The sequence below is a fragment of the Myxine glutinosa genome, chromosome 2 (genome assembly GCF_964187855.1).
Source record: "Myxine glutinosa chromosome 2, kmMyxGlut1.1, whole genome shotgun sequence".
Taxonomy (NCBI): domain Eukaryota; kingdom Metazoa; phylum Chordata; class Myxini; order Myxiniformes; family Myxinidae; genus Myxine; species Myxine glutinosa.
Genome location: NC_136262.1, coordinates 131,366,977 through 131,386,334, shown reverse-complemented (window position 1 = coordinate 131,386,334; position 19,358 = coordinate 131,366,977). Strand labels below are relative to the sequence as shown.

The 19,358-nt window shown below is 45.9% G+C and overlaps 1 protein-coding gene across 4 annotated transcripts in view; it reads right to left on the bottom strand.

Moving 5' to 3' along the window:
* The window catches only part of LOC137421248 (TOX high mobility group box family member 3), a 231,009-nt gene that overhangs the window by 78,050 nt on the left and 133,601 nt on the right, over positions 1 to 19,358 (bottom strand). For 2 of the 4 annotated variants that reach the window (XM_078771666.1, XM_068107118.2), the window contains exon 4: positions 13,154 to 13,267. The exons of the other annotated variants lie outside the window; for them this stretch is intronic. In XM_078771666.1, the coding sequence (XP_078627792.1) occupies positions 13,154 to 13,267 (114 nt within the window). The remainder of the gene's footprint in view (positions 1 to 13,153; positions 13,268 to 19,358) is intronic. 4 annotated transcript variants of the gene reach the window in all.

The window sequence follows — 19,358 nt, the reverse complement described above, 5'->3', positions numbered from 1 at the left end:
GGTTTGTTTGTTTTTCACACTGAATGAAAAACATAAAGGTAGAGCATGGCGATTGTGATATATGACAGGTTCGATGATATGTTAGGCATGAACGGCATATAAATCAAAATGGCGGAGTTTGGAGAGTCAGCCGCCATAATGACATCAGATATAATCAGTTCACCCTGTCATGTGACCGGATCCTCAGCTCTGATCTGATTTGATGACCTTTGACTCAAATATGACACACCATGTCACATCTCAGAAATTAGTAATTAATCCAAGTGAATTCCGGGTAAACGTATTGCCTCAGCTATGATGTAATATGTGTAAAGACTAAGTTGATTGCTGTTGCAGCTAAAGTTCAATGTAGAGTCAAAGGTTTTCATGCCATTCGTTATGAAATTGTACTTTTTACTAATACCTGGGCAAAGCTGAATATACCTTGAGGAAAAACCAGTGAAATTAGATTTATAGTGACTGTATTTTTGTCTGGCAAGAATCTACTCAAGTATTACCGAGGTCTTCTGATTTCTCAGAACCAGGATTTGGATAATACAGAAAAATACTTATATCTTGTTTTGATAAAGTTCTTCATTGAAGTTGGCTTAGCCTGGTGTTGGCTTAGCGGTTAGGGTGCCGGCTTGGGATCCTAGGATCCTGGGTTCGAATCCCGGTCGATCGCTGAATTAACGCCAGGGGGGTTGACTCAGCCTGTCATCCTTCCGAGGTCGGCAAATTGAGTACCAGCTTGCTGGGATGAATGATCACGGTGTGTACCCCGGCTTAGAATAGGTACACCGTATCCCTGCGCATCGTAAGAGGCGACTAAGGGTTGGCATCAGGAAGAGCATCCGGCCATAAAAACATTGCCTCAAACAGGGAACCATGATTGTCATGGGGCCCGCAGGGCTAACCCCCACTCTAGCAGGGAAAATGGCCTTAAAAACGATCATTCATTCATTTCATTCATTGAAGTTAATTTTACAAAACTATTATCAGAGAGTGTGCTGGCACCGTCGACTCTACGTACTAATGTAGGGATGACGTGGATAAAAAATGCCGCCCCACCCACTGAAACAAAACAAAGGTTGGAGTATCTCTTCGTACTCTCATAGTAGTTTATCGAGGACACTTGCAGTTCGAGTGTGTAATAAGTTTTATTGACACTATGTAAACAAAACAGTAAAAACCGTGAGTGTCTTTCACGTATGGCCGTGCATAAATAAATTTCTCGAGAGGCTCCGCCCCTCCCCTCTGTCCCCACCCTATTGGTTCGAGGGAAACCTTCAAACCACACCATTTATTTTGGGCATTTCTAAGTGCAGATCCTTGAGTGGCAGAAGGCTGGATGAAGACATTTCTCTTTGAGAAACGAGCAATAAGACAGAGCTGCAAGATACAGTCAGGGTTACATAAGACCATATGGGAACATGTGCAGTGTTTGACATTGCTGACTAAGATATCTAAGCACTTTTGCTCCAAGATTGGGTATCCTCTGAGTACCATATACCATTATGTTATTCCACATTGTAAAAAATTACAGAAACAAGTGAATAAAAAATGTAAGCTAAATTAAAAAGGCAATGTAGGGATGACAAACTACAGTCTAAAAAAGGTCCTAAACAAGATAGGGATGATGTTGGTTTAGAGAGTAACTAACATTATTGCCATCACATAACAATCCCTACATCACCGCCTCATTTACACTTCATCAATTATTGCTTCAAGCTTCGACAAACACTTCACTGGTTACACCGGTACTTGGTTACTCCTGCAGTCCAGCCACATACTGAGACTCTACAAATTAGCAGCCTGAGTACAATGTTATAATATCAGTACATGATCATCAACTTCTTACAAACTGCATGAACATCTCAAATAACAGAATTCTATAATTATCTCCATTTGTGATTGGTTACTCTAAGTTGATAAAAAAGAAAAGTAGGAAAGACAACTGAAGCTGTAAGGAGTCACTGAAATTATATATGAGCTTCCTATACTTATGCAGAAATGAAATATAGGAGCTTCTAATACTTTTAGGTCGGCCTAGCCCGAGACAATAGTCTGGAGGCAGTGATGTAGGGATTGTTATGTGATGGCAATACTGTTAGCTACTCTCTAAACTAAACCAACATCATCCCTATCTTGTTTAGGACCTTTTTTAGACGGTAGTTTGTCATCCCTACATTGCCTTTTTAATTTAGCATAAATTTTTTTATTCACATATATGTATATGTGTGTAGCGGTTACCGGAAGCATACACAATCACCTTGCACCGGCCGATGACGCAACCGGCGAGCGGTTACTTGCCCGGACTCGCCCGGACATGTCCAGACTTGCCTTTCCCGGGCGAACACTTGACTCGCATACCACGCCCCGATGAAAGGCGTGGCTTACCGATTTTGCATACCACGCCCCGCCTGAGAGGCGTAGCTTTTGTCTGTTGAACTTTGCTTATAAATTGCCGCCCGTTCGATCGGCTGATTCAGTGCTTTTGAGTTCTTTGGAGTGAGCTGCAAATAAATAGCTCAGTGCAACTTCATTCCTGGCATCGTCCATTTTGTCCGGTTTTTATCGTGCGAGCACAGCTCCCACAATTGGTGACCCCTTTTCAAGAACACGGCGATGGAGTCATCTGCAGCTTTGAAGCTTCCTGGCTTTTGGGAAGCACACGCAGCCGTCTGGTTCACCCAGGTGGATTCTCTCTTCGCCCTGCGGAACATTACGGAGGACTCGACGCGCTACCACCATGTGGTCTCCGTGCTCACCGCCTCCACTGCTGCCCGGGTCCTGAACTTCCTACAGAACCCGCCGAACGCCGACAAATACGGCACGCTCAAAGGCCTACTCCTCGGTGCGTTTGGACTCACGGAGACCGAACGCGCGCGACAGCTGCTTGACCTCCCAGACCTGGGTGAGGCCCGTCCATCCGAGCGCATGGACCACATGCTGGTGCTACTTGGCGACCACAGCCCGGATTTCCTCTTTGGCGAGCTGTTCCTCCGGCAGCTACTCGGGCGGGTACGGTTGGACTTGGCAAACTCGCCCATCACGGACCCTCGCGCCCTGGCCAGGGAGGCTGATAATTTTTTCTCGGACGGGCGACACGTCGGAGCGGCCACCTGGAATTCTGGGCCGACCGAGGCAACGCCCGCGCCACGATCGGCGCCACCACTGGCCGAGTTAGCGCCACTGGCGGCAGCGGCCGCCGCGACCCCCCGTCGACCGAACCCGACGCGACCGCCGGAGCCTCCACCAGAGCGGACCATGTGCTACTACCACGCTAGGTTCGGGCAGAAGGCCAGAACGTGCCGCCCACCGTGCACTTTCGGCAGGTCGGGAAACGACCAGGCCGGCGCTCCCTGCCATGAGCGTCGGCCATTCTGGCAGCCTTCTGTTTATTACAGACACAGCGTCCGGGCGACGTTTTTTGTGCGACACCGGCGCTCAGCTGAGCGTGATACCCGCCTCGGTGCAGGACAAACAGGCCGCGCTTTGCGGCCCCGCCTTGGTTGCCGCAAACGGCTCCTCCATCCGCACCTTCGGTTCGCGCAGCGTCGCACTCTGCTTCGGGGGCCAGCGCTTCAGGTGGGACTTCATCACGGCGAACGTGCCCATGGCCTTGCTGGGTGAAGCTTTTCTTTGCGCGCATGGGATTTTGGTCGACGTCAAACAGCGTCGGCTCATCAACGAGGAGACCTTCAGCTCGCTCGCTTGCTCATTGAGCGGCTCCGCTCCGACCAAGCTAGCCTGCGCGCTCCCGGCTGCGGACGATTTCACCCGCCTACTCGCCGAGTTTCCCGCCCTCACGCAGCCGACGTTTTCGGCCGTCGCCGTCAAGCATGGCGTCGAACACCACATCCCGACCACAGGTCCACCGGTCTACGCCAGGGCTCGCCGCCTCGACACGGCCAAACTCGCAGTGGTGAAGGCGGAATTTGACGCGCTGGAGCGATTGGGCATTGTGCGGAGCTCGAATAGCGCGTGGGCCTCGCCCCTGCACATCGTGCCCAAACCAGGTGGCGGATGGCGACCATGCGGCGATTGCCGCCGCCTCAACGACGCCACCACCCCCGACCGGTACCCGATACCACATATACAGGACTTTTCCGCCCGTTTGGCGGGGCGGGTGATCTTTTCCAAGGTCGACCTCATTCGGGGCTACCACCAGGTACCCGTCCGGCCGGCCGACGTGCCGAAGACGGCGGTAATTACACCTTTTGGCCTCTTCGAGTTCCTTCGCATGCCGTTCGGCCTTAAGAACGTGGCCCAGGCCTTCCAGCGGCTGATGCACAGCGTGCTGCGCGACCTCACCTTCCTTTTCGTCTACTTGGACGACATTCACGTCGCCAGCACTTCCCGGGCGGAGCACCTCATCCACCTGCGCACACTTTTTGAGCGCCTCGGCCAGCATGGCCTCATCATCAACCCGGCAAAATGCCAGTTTGGCGTAACGGCCGTCGACTTCCTGGGGCGCCGCATCACGAAGCGCGGGGCCGTTCCGCTGCCGACCAAGGTGGAGGCAGTCACAGGTTTCCCGCGCCCCCGCTACATCAAGGCCCTGCAGGAATTTTTGGGGATGGTAAATTTCTACCACCGGTTCGTGCCTCGCGCCGCCCAACTCATGCGCTCCCTGTACGAAGCCCTCTGGGGCAAGCCGGCCAAGCACGACGTCGCCTGGACCAAAGAAATGGACAAGGCGTTCACGGGCGCTAAGCTGGCCCTCGCCAACTCGACCATGCTGGCGCACCCGGTGCTCGACGCACCCATCGCCCTCACCACGGACGCTTCCGACTACGCAGTGGGCACCGTGCATGAACAGTGGGTGAACGGGGCTTGGCAACCGCTGGCCTTCTTCAGCCGGCAGCTTCGCCCTAACGAGCACAAGTATAGCGCTTTCGACCGCGAGCTCCTCGGCCTTTACCTGGCCATTCGCCACTTCCGCCATCTTTTAGAGGGCCGCCCGTTCACGGCGTTTGTGGACCACAAACCCCTGGTCTTCGCCATGGCCAAGGTTACGGAACCGTGGTCGGCCCGCCAGCAGCGCCACCTCTCCGCCGTGTCCGAATTTACGACGGACATCCGGCACGTCACGGGCAAGGACAACGCTGTGGCCGATTGCCTCTCCCAGTCCGGCGCGAACGCCGTCCACCTGGGTGTGGACTTCACCCGCATGGCGGCCGACCAGACCGCCGACCCCACGGTGCAAGCCCTCCGGACAGCGGACACAGGCCGGCGGTTGGCCGACGTCCCTTCGAGGACACAGGCACAGTTCTCCTGTGCGACGTTTCCCTGGGCCAACCTCGCCCCATCGTGCCCACCGGATGGCAGCGGCACATTTTTGACGCCCTCCACGGCCTTTCCCACCCGGGCCAGAAAGCATCACAGAAGCTCGTGGCAGCAAAGTCCGTCTGGCACGGGCTCCATAAGGACGTCCGCGACTGGGCCAATGCCTGTGTCGCCTGCCAGCGCGCGAAGGTCCACCGGCACACCCAGGCCCCGTCGTTGGCACCATTCGACATGCCCGCGCGGCGCTTCGACCACGTCAATGTGGACCTGGTGGGACCCCTTCCCTCCTCACGGGGCTTCACCCACCTCCTCACGATGGTGGACAGGACCACCAGGTGGCCGGAGGCCGTCCCGCTGGCATCAACAACATCCGCCGACGTGGCGCAGGCCTTCATTGGCAACTGGATTGCCCGTTTCGGCACCCCCTCAGACATCTCCTCCGACAGAGGCCCGCAATTCACCTCCGAGCTTTGGGGCGCGGTCGCCCAGGCCTTGGGAGTCAAGCTTCACTGCACCGCGGCTTACCGCCCCCAAGCCAACGGCTTGTGTGAGCGGTTCCACCGTTCGATGAAGGCCGCTCTCAGGGCCAGCCTCCAGGACGACGGTTGGGCCGACAGGCTCCCGTGGGTCCTATTGGGCCTCCGAACGGCCCCTAAAGAGGACCTCCAGGCTTCCACCGCCGAGCTGGTCTTCGGCCAGCCACTGCGCGTACCGGGCGAGTTCACCCCTGACGCCACCGGCCCCTGGTCCGCGGCTCGCCAACGCTCGGTCCTCCAAGAGGCCGCCAAGAGATTCACCCATCACGCCCATGTCCATGTCCCATCACGGCTGCCCCCAACCCCACACCCCCCAGCACTTCGCACTGCGGAGTACGTTTTTATCCGCAACGACGCACACCGGGGACCGCTCCGGCCGCCGTACGATGGACCTTTCCGGGTCCTGAAGAGGGACGACAAGTCGTTCATCGTGGACATTGGCGGCAAACCAGACCACATCTCCGTGGACCGCCTCAAACCGGCCCATTTGGACCTCGACCAACCTCCACGGTTGGCCCTTCCTCCACGGCGGGGCCGTCCCCCGTCAACCAAGCCCCCCGCCCGACCATCCACCGCCACGCCACCTACGACCCCACACGAATCACCAGGGGTCGTTTTGGTCGGGTCATCGAGACCCCCCTCAAACTGACTCTCCCGCTGCAAGTTAATTCTGGGGGCGCGCATGTAGCGGTTACCGGAAGCATACACAATCACCTTGCACCAGCCGATGACGCAACCGGCGAGCGGTTACTTGCCCGGACTCGCCCGGACATGTCCAGATTTGCCTTTCCCGGGCGAACAATTGACCCGCATACCACGCCCCGTTGAAAGGCGTGGCTTACCGATTTTGCATACCACGCCCCGCCTGAGAGGCGTAGCTTTTGTGTGTTGAACTTTGCTTATAAATTGCCGCCCATTCGATCGGCTGATTCAGTGCTTTTGAGTTCTTTGGAGTGAGCTGGAAATAAATAGCTCAGTGCAACTTCATTCCTGGCGTCGTCCATTTTGTCCGGTTTTTATCGTGCGAGCACAGCTCCCACATGTGTATATACGAGGTGTGTTCAAAAAGTATGCGACCTTAATTTGTCGTGCGTAAACAAATGAAGCTAGGGAGGCGTTGATTGGTGCACGTATGTAGGCGATCCTAATGCGCACGCGTGAATTTTTTCCCACCTGCAGAAGCTGTCATTCGACGGCAGACCGCCGATGAGTGAGGAAGTGTAAGTGAGCGCTGTCGGATTTTCGTTTTTGACAAAATGACGGAAAAACTTGAACAACGCTACTGCATCAAATTTTGTGTAAAGCTTGGGGATTCCCAAGTGGAAACGATCCGCAAGATTCAACAGGCCTTCGGGAACGAAGCAATGAGCACCACACAGATAAAGGAGTGGTACAACCGCTTCAAAGATGGCCGCACATCAGTGGAGAGTGAAGCACGTTCGGGTAGGCCCTCAACATCCTGAAATGAGATCGTCATTGACCAATTGAGGACCCTGGTGATGCAGGATCGTCGAATCACGATCAGAGAACTTGCAGACGAGGTGGGCGTCAGCATTGGATCCGTTCATTCCATTATGAAGGAGGATTTGGGCTTCAGGAGAATCTCAGCGAAGTTCGTACCAAAGCTGCTAACGATTGAGCAGAAGCAACTCCGTTTGGAGATCGCACAGGACATGCTGGAGACTGTGAACAGCGATCCCAGCTTCCTCAACACAGTGATCACTGGCGATGAGTCCTGGGTTTATGGGTACGACCCAGAAACCAAGTTGCAGTCATCACAATGGAAGCATCCAACATCCCCGAGGCCAAAAAAAGCAAGGCAGGTCCGCAGCAATGTCAAAGTCATGCTGACCGTCTTCTTTGACTCCAGTGGCGTGGTTCATCACGAGTACGAACCACACGGCACAACCATCACCAAGGAGTATTACCAAGAGGTTCTGCGTCGCCTTCGTGACGCTGTGCGACGCAAACGGCCGGACCTGTGGGCAGCGGGCAATTGGCAGCTCCATCACGATAACGCATCATTGATACAGAGTTTCTTGGCCAAACACAACACACCTGTGCTTCGTCAGGCTCCTTACTCTCCCGACATGGCTCCGTGTGACTTCTGGCTTTTCTCCAAGCTGAAAATGCCCCTGAAAGGGACCAGATTTCAGTCCAGAGAAGACATCATGCGGAATGCGACGGACCAGCTGCGCGCCATCCCGAAAGAGGCGTTCCAGCGCTGCTTCCGACAGTGGCAGAACCGTTGGGAGAAGTGTGTGGCAGCCCAAGGGGACTACTTTGAAGCAGATTAGTGTAAGTTTGTTGTATCTGGATACGAGTATTTTTTATGAACAAAGGTCGGATACGTTTTGAACACACCTCGTATATATATATTGCTCCAAGATTGTTGGTTAGAGGAAACCACACCAGTTATTTTGGCATTTCTAAGTGCAGGTCCTTGTGTGGTATGAGGCTGGATGAAGACATTACTCTTTGAGAAACGAGCACATATATATATATATATATATATATATATATATATATATATATATATATATATATATACATACACATTGTGTACCAATAACAAACCGTTCTTCATATGTAGGTACATAATAAATAGAAGCATTATGATTATAAGCAAGCATCACCGACCTGCTGCTAGTTATCAATTTAGGTTATTTTATTTACTTCTTTCTTTTGCAGACGCGTTGACAGTTTTAATGTAATTTTCATTGACATTTTTATTTGACAGTTTACAGTTATAGAAATTACAATTTTCAAATGCTACATATCGATTGAAGTTTTATGTATTGATTAATTTTTTTATGGACGTGTTCACTGTTTTTTGCATTAATTTTCATTCACAGACATTTTCATGTTTATTTCACAGTTTACAGCTATACATTTTCAAATGCTAGATATTTATTAAGGTTTAAAAATTTTTTTTACATATACATTTACGTTTCTTTGAATGTTAATTTTAATTTACGGACACTTTCCGCAGGTTCTGTGATATTTCCCAGTGGCTTCTACTTCCATCGGCACGCCAAATTTCAGCTTTCTACGACACCCAGAAGGTACGAACATTAATATGATCCAGTCAGTCAATCAGTGGTTAGAAAAAGCTTTATTTATATATTATATATATTGTCAGAGTCGGCAAGCATGCCCCATCAATATTTCTGCGCCTATACCACATTTTTCATCCCCACTGTGCCAACTCCACCCCTTTGTGCCCCCATAATTAATTAAGTTGATAAACTGTTCGATTAAATTAATGTGATGTTGATGTAGTGCAGGCCTGTTTAGCCAAATGGCCTCTTTCTGTGTCAAAGTTGCTTGTGTATCCTTGTGTATATCAATACTGATCACAGCAGTTCTTAAAAAGGTCAAACAACTCTCACCATCACTTTTTCAACCATCCCCATTTCACAGAGATCATGTCACTCTGACCTTGTGGCCAAAATGTAAGACTGACATGATGCGATATGCGAAAGGAATATATTCATTAAAACATTAGAATGGAGTTTTTCGAAGGGGACATTGTTGTGTGCTGCCACCGAAACACGAATCAAATTGCTTTGTTAGGGGTTGCTTTCTCGGGTTGTGTTCGTGAATGAGAGGAAGCCCGTCCCTTGTGAAAGGTAAAAATTCAGTTGAACACCTCTGTAGCTTCATAAATGTAAAACCGGCGAAGGAATTGTTCTTCCTGTTATCCGGTTTAATTAGGATTAATCAATGAATGACATCACTATCAATTAGCCCTGATATTACCCAGTGACCATAGGCTTATTTACATGTGAGGATAAATGTAAGGTAACGTATGTTAATACATATTGGCCTCTCATATGATCTGACACGGGTTGGATGCATTATCTTCGTGAACAAAAGTGATATGATGAAGAATTAAACAATTTGGTATCTGGTAGATAAATGCAGCTCATCTACTTCCGATCTGCCTGCACTTGTCCTTTTCACGGGGTCTCACATCCCATCTCAAACCAAACTGCACAAAATATTCGTACATGCAAAATCACACCATATTAATAGGATTAAATGAAACGTGACAATTGCAAAACAATGAGACAAAGCACAAACAGTTCATTCTGTACGCAAATACTTAAGAGGAGATAGGCCGGTCTCTGCGTATATGATAGACAGGTAGACAGGTCTCTATTTGTGGAGTTTGCAGGTTGGCAGTCTCTATGTATAGTAAGCAGGTAGACAGGTCTCTATTGCTTACATATTGTGTAAGCAATAACAAGCCGTGCTTCGTACATAGTGGTCAGGTCTCTCTCTATTTGTGGAGTTTACAGGTGGGCAAGTGTCTGTGTATAGTATATCAGGTAGACAGGTCTCTATTTGTAGATTTCGTAGTTGGCAAGTCTCTGTATAGTAAGCAGATAGACAGGTGTCTAATTATGGACGATGCAGGTAGGCAGGTCTTTGTGTATAGGAATCAGATAGACAGGTCTCTGTGCGTATTGTAGGCAGTTAGGCAGGTCTCTGTGTATGGTAGGCAGGTGGACACGTCTTTGTGTGTATTGCAGGCAGTTAGGCAAGTCCCTGTGTATAGTAAGCAGGTAGACAGTTCTCTAATTAAGTATGATGCAGGTGGACAAGTCTTTGTGTGTATTGCAGGCAGTTAGGCAAGTCCCTGTGTATAGTAAGCAGGTAGACAGTTCTCTAATTAAGTATGATGCAGGTGGACAAGTCTTTGTGTGTATTGCAGGCAGTTAGGCAAGTCCCTGTGTATAGTAAGCAGGAAGACAGGTCTCTCTTTGTAGAATTTGTAGGTGGGCAAGTCTCCGTATAATAAGCAGGTAGACAGTTCTCTAATTAAGTATGATGCAGGTGGACAAGTCTCTGTGTGTATTGTAGGCAGTTAGGCAGGTCCCTGTGTATAGTAAGCAGGTAGACAGGTCCCTGCGTATGGTAGGCAAGTAGACAGGTCTCTACATGTTCGGTGAGTGCACACTGTGTGCTTCCCTTTTGTTCTGTTTGTTATATTTTGCACAGCATTCAATCCTTTTGTGTCATATTTCTTCCGCAATATAAATGAAAAATAATTATTTTGATTGTCAGTGGTAACAATACACACTTGTGGTGACAACACACCTGGTTACAATACGCATCGCGATATTTTTTATCTTAAATGTCAAATAGGAATATCCATGGTTTTGTTGTCTTATTTGTACACATTACCTGCCCATACCACCACTCTGGATTTGCCACAACTCCCTTAATGACCATTGAAAGGCTGGGAACGAAAGCAAATTGTCTTTTTAAACTATATTCACGTGCGTAGCTGTGTAATATTGAGGTGCAACACAATTGAGGGATATTTTTTTTCTAATTGTGGCATTGGTAATGGACAATACATCAAGAAGAAGAAACGGAACATGCTCAGCACAGCGTCACTCAGCTATTTATGTAATCAGCCAACCAAAAGTGTTTCGATAACGCAGTACCAGTGACTTTACATCATCATCATCATCACATACAATGATGCGACTTTGTTGAATTTCATCACCTCTTCTGATTCTCAGACAGAAGAGTCCAGAACACCTAAAACACCTTGGCAGAATCAATATTTATGCTTCTTTAACACATGTTTGACATAACTGGACTGACTTTAGCACATATATATATATATAGATTACAGTATATTTGAGAATGAATGATTTATGTTAATGCAGATATGCATGTGAACTCATACGCTGGCACAATCAATGACGCAGACAGATTACAGTTGCCCTTCCGGTCCCTTCGGGAATTGGCGAGGCTCATAGTGCTACATATATAAAGGCGATATTGTGATTCGTACACGATTACCAGTGCATGGTGAGGGCAGGTGAGAGCATGCACGTCAAGGATGCTGTTGTGACTGGCAAGTGACTATCACGCTGCGAACATCAATCAATTAGGCCGGGCATAAAGCCCATACTGACCAAACTGCAAACACAATCTGGGAGAGGTCCAATTCACCTGCTCCTCATCCTGAAACCTGGCGAACATAAGTCAAACAATAGAGAGTTCATAGAACACTTTACCCCCATGCAGTGTGGAGGACATGGGCGGGTCTGCAGGCGGCAAATTTGATTAGTCGTGATTACGTAAAATGCCGGAACATTTTGCCCAAGTACTGCTAAACGGAAAGTTTTTGAAAGTCTCAAAAAGGTGATTTGTGTTCTGCAGTGTTCAAGTAGAAAATTCAATTTAAATAATTTAGATTTTAAAGGTTGTAGAAAAAAAGCAGAATTTTACCGCCATTGATGTAGCGTCTTTTACATCACCTTATTCAACCCGTTATATTAGTTATTCATGCCTGTTATTTGTGTCATTAATGGTGTCCTTAAAAACAGCAAGTTTCCTGTTTGGAATGATTTTCAATTTGTTTGACTGCCAGACATTTTGTTGTGCCAACTTTGTAGCAGTATACCTTACCATGTAAATCTGGTGATTTCTCCTTATTTCGACTGAAATTTCCCAGATATTTGATGATGTGTTACAGACATATCCTGTTGGTCAGGATCCACGCAGCAATAACCGGTGTGGCAAGTGGTTATGGGACGAGTGTGATAAAATAGCCTCTGGAAGGTGGTTCCACAGACCAGAGAAGTGAGAAACAAAAGAGTTGAGGTTTGCAGTTGGCCTAAATTTTGGAAGTTTAACAAGGAGGAAGAACACGGAGTTTCTGGAGTTGCTCTGGATAGTCGGCGGGCTAACACAGCTATACCGCAAGCGATGTTGTAAAATAAGAGCAGGTCCACCGACCTGTCTGCGATGTGAGCGCAACAGACCTTGTGCTTTGGCTCCATCATGCAAGACTTGAATAACGTTGAGAATTTCAGAATGTATGGAATCCAGGAGTGACAGATGTGAAGCTGGGGCACCCGCCCACAAGGGAGAGCCTTACTCCATTGAGTTATGAACAAAGGCCTTGTAGGCTGTGAGTAATTCTGATTTTTCAAGGATTGGAATTAGACAATGGCAAATCTGCAGCTGGTTTTAGAGGCCAGTTTTGCTAGATGGTCAGCCCAGGAGAGGTCATAGCTAATGGTGATGTCGAGAAGTCAAAGAGACTAAACCTCTCCTGGTGGCTGGCCATGGAAACAAATACAGTGAGTAGGTTCATTTGACGATTCTTCTGGAAAGACAAGGCTGAACTGTGAAATTTTCCAGGACTGAAAGACATGTTCCATTTCTCGGACCAGTATCTAATCAATTCTACATCAAAGCAGAGTGATGAAACTGCTGCCTGCCTATCAGTGGGGTAGCGTTCTGTGTGACACAATGTGGAGTCACGTGCATAAAGGAGTGAGACTGTTTTGTAGAGAATCTGAGAGGTAGTTTACCTTTATTCGGAACAAGACTGGGTCCAAAAACTCCCTTGAGGTACTGCAGCTTCCACTGGGAGAAGAAATATCAGGATGAGGGTGCACAGCAACAGCCTCGCATGGTGCTGGGAACTGGTGAAGGAACAGCATACAAGTGGTAGAGTGGCATCACGACTCATTACTTGGCATAGCCAATGATGTTTTTGTGACAAGGTTAATTATTTCACCATACATTTGATAATTTATCCATTAGGTCAAAGTGACATGATGCTTGTCAAATTTGGTCTTTATTTTAATGAAAGGTGGGAAAGTTCAAATTCATTTAACTTACCAAGGATAAAGTAAGTACTGTAGCAGGTTAAATTCATCAAACTCTCCCACCTATCATTAAAATTAAGAGCACATTTCACAAGCACCATGTCACTTCGACCTAGCATCCAATCAGCCTCCTTCCAATCATCCGCACTCAACTGAACAGCGCATAAGCACTCAGCTAACACTCAGACTGAGTCGATCCAGGAAACTGTAATGTTTCGTGCAAAAGCAATGGGATTAGCACAATGAACAGAAATACTGTGACCAGCCATGCCATAAGAAAGAAAACAATTAGCAATTCAGTACAATGAGCAGCAAAGGAAAGAAAAGAAATGTCAATAAAATCAGCAGAGACAAATACAGTAACTTCCACTGGAGTCGGGAAAAATTCCACAATGGAGAGGAATTTCTTCCTGGAATAATTCAACTAATGCAAGCTGGTGTGCTGCTAGTGATATTCTACTTCCTCCGTTTAAGAGGCGAAAAACAAAAGCATTCAGCACCTTAAAGCCAGCCAAGCAAGTCACAGATTATGCTGCAGCACGAGGATGCGGGGTAGCATCATTGGCTGAGGGCATGACTGTCACATGACTGTGCCCTCTGTAGGTTATGACAGTAATTTGGAATTTGGCAATGGTGCTGGAGATAGCTCAACTATTCTTGGTGAAGGACATCAGACGGCACACCAGTTTAACGTCCATCCGAGGGACGGCACACACATTGAGGAATCGCCCTGCCCATGAAATACCGGGATGATTACATTTAAAATATATATATTACAGCTGTGAGCTTTTCAATAAAAAAAATCTCATTCTAATCACTAATTCTTGATGTACTTAAGTTCTATAGCTGCTTGCAGAATGCAAGTACAATCCACTTCATCAAATATATAGACTACAGTGATGAAACAGGTTGTCCTGTCTGCCGGCATTAGTTGGTGGACACTTTAGATTACACGGTATCCTTCGCAAAGAGTCGGTGAGATATTGCTGGCACCATGGACAAATTCCAACGTCCTGCCCAAACCTACAGAGGGCAGAGCATCAGCCATATTGACACTTTAATTATAATTATAACATCATTCCACATCCGTTATGTAGGCTGTTTGACATTACAGTGGAGAATGGCCAGAGGAAGGACTTAATTTGTCAAGAAAAACATCGTTTGATAACGTTGTAGAAGTCATCACCATGTATTTAACAACAATACAACAATGATCACTTGTGTATGTTCTTTCATTCGTTTCACGTCTCCTCCAAAATGGTGGCCGAACAGCGATCGGACTGGTTGTAGTGTCGTCACGGTAAACTATCAATATCTGTGCCCTCAGCCAATGATGCTACCCCCACAGCCTTGTGCTACATACAAAAGAAGAACAAGAAGATCAAATGAAGAAGTTGTAAAATTTTGTAGTTGAATTCGTAACAACACGTACATGGGGCATTAAAAAAAAAAACCAAAGACAACTATATATATATATATATATATCAATCAATAACTACAATGGTGTCCAAGACAAGCCAACCTTGTTAAAACTGAATACTATAGTGAAGAACCCATCCTTACAGATGGGCTAATTCCCCCAGAAATGGCATACTGTAAAATGACTTGTAATACCCACTCCCGCCGGAAGTGGCGCTATGCCATGCATATTTACATACTTGGATTTGGAGCCCTCTCCCCACCCTGAACCCCAAAAACCATGGATTTTTTTTACTGCCTAAAACCGTCCTATGTACACCCCAAGTACAACCACGAGTTTTCAAATAATTCTGTGCTGCGGTTCAGGAATGCATAAAAGTCAAACACACAAAGAGACACCTCTCCACTTTTAGTATGATGATATATTCCCACATAATTGAGAAGAAAAATGTTTTATTCATAATGATTATATAGACTTGTATGTTAAATATATTTTATAAAATGTCGTGTTGGCTGATATTAAGAGTACAAGCAACGATACCCACCCTACGGGCGAGGCTTCAATTGTGAGGCCCAAATGAAAAGGTAAAATATCAGAAATTGAAGGCTTTTTTTATTTTAAACGATTCATAAAAACATCCGTTAAATCATATCACACGCAAATCATCAAAATCTAAGCAGTATCTTACTATAATTCACCAAATGTCTCACAGTGATCGATACACTATGATCGTGATGATCGTGGTCGTGAATCGTGATCGATAATCGTGTTCACAATCGCTATGTCGTATGTACTCCCGATACGTGTTTCCTTCAGTTGAAATGGGTTAGAACTCTCTCAAGCAAGGATTCAACCCGTGTCCTGATCGTGGCAGGTGCAGCTGTGCAGCGATCGGTGCAGCCGTTTGTGCGCGCACCCAGGAAAACAACATCGTCACAATGAGAACAATGAACGTCATGCGAACGCGAATGTTATGCGGGAGTCCAAACCTGAGAATGCTGGAGACCAAAGCTGAAATTGGGAAAACTGAATAGCCTATTTTACTCCTCGAGATCCCAGGATTATCCCCCCAAAATATCTTTGCGATCGGTTCAGCAGTTTTTACAGTACCTTCGAACAGACAGACAGACAGACGGACGGACGGACATTTGGTGAATTATAGTAAGATTTCGTTCACATAACGAGTTGCCTCAGTCCCTTGGACAGATTGAACAGACAATGAGAATGAAGGTGGCCCCCATTTAATGTAAGTTTTGATGTAAAGGGGCATGGCATGCAGGGGTTACATATTCATATTCACCGAGTAATAATTGTGATTTGGCTAAAAATATCAAGCTTCAAAGTCTTATTAGAAACGCAAGTGGATTTCAGAATTGCAATACTTGACTTGCTGGCACGAATTGTATTTCCATATTTGAGTAAACAAAATGATGAGGCCTATCGAAGGCCAGCTCTTTCGAGTTATTTTAACTGGAAACTATGATACTTTTCTGACATTTATTCCCAATTGAATGTTGCAGTTGCAATGAGTTAAAAGTAAACTCCAAAGTAATTCCCCAGATCCTTAAATGTGTCCTCATTTGAAAATTTGTCCATTCGATTCTCTCGAGCCATCACCGTACTGCTCATGAGAGACTCTGGTTATGAACTTGGGTTCGCTTTGCTTGATATTATAATGATGTGGATGGGAAGAAAGTGTTTTTGTCTTGCACGGTTTGGTGCTTCGTTCTCAATGACATGTGAACCTTACATCACTCTTCTGTCCACATGACTGCTGAGCTAGTGGCTTGGAGGTCCTGCGATTTGAGCGGGGCTCAATGGTTCCAAGGCCATTCTTGCTATCGTTTTCTCAGTTCATTCAATTATGATTTAAGAAACCATAGTTTCTCTTTGACTTTGTACTCGCAAAGACTTGGATGTGGTGGAGACCCCTAATAAGTGTAAGAAATATTGAATAAACTAAAAAATTTATTATGTTCACTCCTTTGAGATAATGGCAGAAGTAAGTAAGATTTTCCCATTTGATTATTTGTTCTGAAAAAAAGTAATCTAAATATAGCCAGTAATTTGAAACAACCTTACTGTTGTGTTTAAGGTTCAGGCTTTAAAAGTGTGGTTTACGGCTTTTGGTGGCAACTTTTATTCTCTTCTCCAAGTGACCTGCTTCCAATGTTAAGTAAACTGTTCCAGATTTGTCTTTGTTGCCATTGATTGTTGTACACTTTTGTTTGTTGATTGTTCATGTATCGTGTGCCCATTGCTGTTTCCTCTGTGTGCCGTTTGGTTATTTTGATCTTGTGCGTCTGCCCTGGCTAGTTCAGCCTACCGACCCCCCAAGTTGTACACCTGCTTATCGTGATTCCTACATTAGTCTCCCTATCCAAATTTCCATCCTCGTTCTAATTCCTTCCTTATACCTTTTTATGAACAACAGCAACCAAAAAAAAAAAAATCAACAAAAGGCCACTTATGTCACATTTTGATGGTCTGTCTCAATCCTTGCTAGCCACATTTTTAAAGGCCTGCTGCCTTATTCACTACATGCTGAACTTTATCTTTCAACAATCTTCTCCTTTTCTACCCCACCTCAAAACCATATCCTCACTCGGCTCTTCTTCCTTCTCAAAACAACCACAAATAAATAATAAAAAGTGATTCAAAATTTCCACTCCTTGTGACGTCATTGCCCTGTCATTCAATCACAAGACTACTTCATTCTTTGTCTCCCCTTTTCTTCCATCGTTCTGTTCACTCCATCAACTCAAATCATACAAAAATACGTAATTTGGTGTCTGTCTGTCTGACAACGATACATTCGCTTGTTACTTATCCAATCTCAAACAAACTTGACAGGACTAAGGGTCACATGGCGGAGGTTGTAGCGACTTAATTTTCCCCCCTCATCAAGGGGTTTTCCACCTTGGGCAAAATCCGTGTTAAGGTGTGTATCCGTGTTGAGATAGCTAATCATGGAGTTTTTCCAAGGCTGCTTCTAATTACAAAAGTAACAAGAAAGAGCAATCAGAGATTGCAAACCCTCGCCAGGATGTATTTTCAGTGGTTTTTAAGGCTTTTGTGTTGAAACAAATATGGCGGCCGGACCACATGACTGATGACGTCATCATTTTTCTTTTTCTCCACTAATTTATTCCTAGATTATGCTCAAGAAATTTCATCTTGATCGGATGAAGTTTTGTACTTGTCAAATTATGACATCATAATGGAGGCACCTATGACATCATCATTAACAGATATTATTCCACATGGAGAGTTCTTTACAATGAGCCATGTCTCAATTTTTTCTATGCAGCATTTTCAGAGATATAGAGGTGCAAATGTTTTCGGTTTTTCCAAGATGGCGGCCGAACAACGTGACATATGACGTCATAATTATCATTTAAAAAATTATACAGGTAGAGTTGCACCTATGGTGAAAATTTCCTGTCAATCGGACCAACGGTTGCAGAGAAAATCATATTTATTCTGTGCGGACAAACAAACAGACAGACAAACAAACGGACTCAAATGCAAAAACCTCTCCTCAGGCGAGGGAAATAACAACACTATAATAGCATAAAATTAATGTTATTATAAAACAATATTAATACTAGTAATATCCCCTCTCCCCAAGGGTTTTATTTCTCCTTGGACAAGCACCGTGTTAACGTGAATAAATAGCATATCGTGGTGTATCGCGGGGCAATCCTACCAGAAGTAAAAAATATTATAAACCATATGATTACCTTTTTAAACAGTCGCTACTGCTGATTAACACCAAACTGAAAGAAATCTGGGGGAGACTCGACATCCTTGAGGAATTATATGCTAACAGCATCCACCACACACTAACGGACCAGAGCCTAGATATACTCCAATCTATATACCCCAAAGAAGATAATAACACCACCCTTCCTGCAACTCCCATAGGGAGTGGGTGTACTAGTATTTTAAATGGCAATTTTAAAATGGTTAATCTTCCTCCACTCTCATTTACAAATGTCCTTCTCCCATAATACTTCCTCTTCTTCCATTTACAGTGCATTCAGAAAGTATTCAGACCCCTTCACTTTTTTCACATTTTGCTATGTTACAGCCTCATGCTGAAATCGTTTAAATTCATTTTTCCCTAATCAATCTACACTCAATACCCCATAATGACAAAGAGAAAACAGGATTTTAGAAAGTTTTGCAAATTTATTAAAAAGAAAAAACTGAAATATCACATTGACATAAGTATTCATACCCTTTGCTATGACACTTGAAATTTAGCTCAGGTGCCTCTCATTTCTCTTGATCATCTTTGAGATGTTTCTACACCTTGATTGGAGTCCACCTGTGGTAAATTCAATTGATTGGACATGATTTGGAAAGGCACACACCTATCTATATGAGGTCTCACAGCTGACAATGCATATCAGAGCAAAAACCAAGCCGTGAGGTCGAAGGAACTGCCTGCAGAGCTCAGAGACAGGATTGTGTCGAGAT